Raw genomic sequence first — 1896 nt, forward strand, 5'->3', positions numbered from 1 at the left:
GAATAAATATTCTGCAACTTTTATTTTGAAAGTTCTTACCGGAAGCCGGTTATGAGCGCAGCGCCGCAGCCTCTGTCTGCCGCTGAGCGCCGCACACTGGAGCCGGCTCAGCCGGACACTGGTCCTTTTAGTCCGCATTTTACCAAAGAGAACCATGTTTTTATGAAACCGAGCGGAACCTGGAGCTGAAGATGCTGTCGGACATGATCGTTGAGGAGGAATTTGAGATCAAGGAGGAGGAACCGTGGTACGACAAGCAGGACCTTGAACATGGTACATTTCCTTTATGTCTTTACAATAAAAATTAAACACACACAAAAAAATAAATAAATAAAAAAACACCCATATTTGTATATGTAAAGTAGGATGAAAAACAGCGGATTGTTTTTTTAAATATTGCACTTAATTATAATTAAATGTTTAACCTTCGAGGAGGTCAGATTTGTATAAATTCAATCTTCTGCACAAATTGAATTTGTTTTAGTCGTTTTTATTTCTAGTCGGTGTTCGAAATGTGAGTTTAGATCAGTTTTATAGGGTGCAGAAAAAAAGGCAGGAGTCAGCAGAAGTCTTAAATGCGGCAAATAAATAAACAAATAATTTTCTGCTTTCACCTTAATATGGCCTAGATTTAACAGTTAAAATGAGGCTCCCTGAGAAATTAGATTTTAGACTATTTTAGTTAATATTACTAACAAAGCTGCTATGTAACTGATCATTTACTTCTTATTTGTTTTGTATYTGCTTACTTTAATGTTGGCTTGGAAAATTTACATTTTGTCAAAATTCAAGTTAAGCCATCTTGCTTTGAACGTTTATTTTTTAAATTCTGTATATTTATTTTCATACAATTATCCTGCTTCTGTTTGGATTTAACATACCACTGCTTCTATGTTTGTTTTTTGGGCATAATGTCTTGATGCTGTGTACTATCTGTGTCCGTCCTGCAGACCTGCAGCTGGCTGCAGAGCTGGGGAAGTCTCTGCTGGAGAGGAACCGGGAGCTGGAGCAGGGCCTGCAGCAGATGTGCACCACCAGCCAGGAGCAGCTGCAGGAGATCGAGGTGAAACTCTGCCGCCACACTAAAAAGTTTAATTAAAACAGACCCAGRGGTATTTCGCTAACAGACCGATTGAGGCTCAGCTTCCAACCTGTGGTCGTTTTCAGTCCGCAGATAAAACAAAAACAAAAACATTTTAAGATGTTCTGGTTGCAACAGCTGATAAGATAAGCACACATCAGACATCAGGTGTGCCAAAGGAAACTAAATGTTAAAATTGCCTCAATAAATGTCAGTGTTCGACTCTAATCTGCTGCTAGTTTCAATAAAAACATGTCATAAAGGCTTTTACACAAACAATGTATTCATATTTTTTTACTGTTTTGAAGAATTTTTGTTCCAATCTGTGATTGGTGGGAACATTTTTATTATTTCTATCTCTTTATCCATAGAATAGATTTTCTTTAGGAAGATTTAAGTTGCTCAATTTTTTTGCGTTTTGTTACAGACTTACACATCAGAATCTCATCTATAAAGAGAAGTTGGGGCGTAGAGGAAAACATCCAGAGCTTGACATTACAAAATGTCTCAGTTGTAAATACCTGAAGATGGATGTCAAATGTCTGTGCTAACTGTTCAAATGAGGCGAACTTATTGTCTATATAAAGATCATTTAGAGAAGTTATTCCCTTTAAACTCCAAGTATTGAAAACAGAGTCCATTAGTGAAGAAAAAGACATATGGTAATTTGATACTGGAGCATACAATAATAATTCTGTACTTTTAAACAACCTCCTGCACTGATTCCAGATTTTTATTGTGTGAGTTACACAGTAAAAAACAAAGTGTAATTTTAACACCTACAGAGTTGAATTTAACTCTGTTTCATATAATAT

At 36.3% G+C, this 1896-nt stretch overlaps 1 protein-coding gene across 1 annotated transcript in view; it reads left to right on the top strand.

Annotated features, from left to right (window-relative positions):
* Nucleotides 1-67: 67 nt before the first annotated feature.
* LOC106516643 (cerebellar degeneration-related protein 2) overlaps nt 68-1896 on the top strand; it is a gene marked incomplete in the record, with an annotated part of 7549 nt that continues 5720 nt past the window's right edge. Inside the window, 2 exon segments of the mRNA XM_014007106.1 lie at nt 68-273; nt 951-1063. Of these exon segments, the coding sequence (XP_013862560.1) occupies nt 192-273; nt 951-1063 (195 nt within the window).

Source organism: Austrofundulus limnaeus, unplaced genomic scaffold, assembly GCF_001266775.1.
Source record: "Austrofundulus limnaeus strain Quisiro unplaced genomic scaffold, Austrofundulus_limnaeus-1.0 Scaffold39, whole genome shotgun sequence".
Classification (NCBI taxonomy): domain Eukaryota; kingdom Metazoa; phylum Chordata; class Actinopteri; order Cyprinodontiformes; family Rivulidae; genus Austrofundulus; species Austrofundulus limnaeus.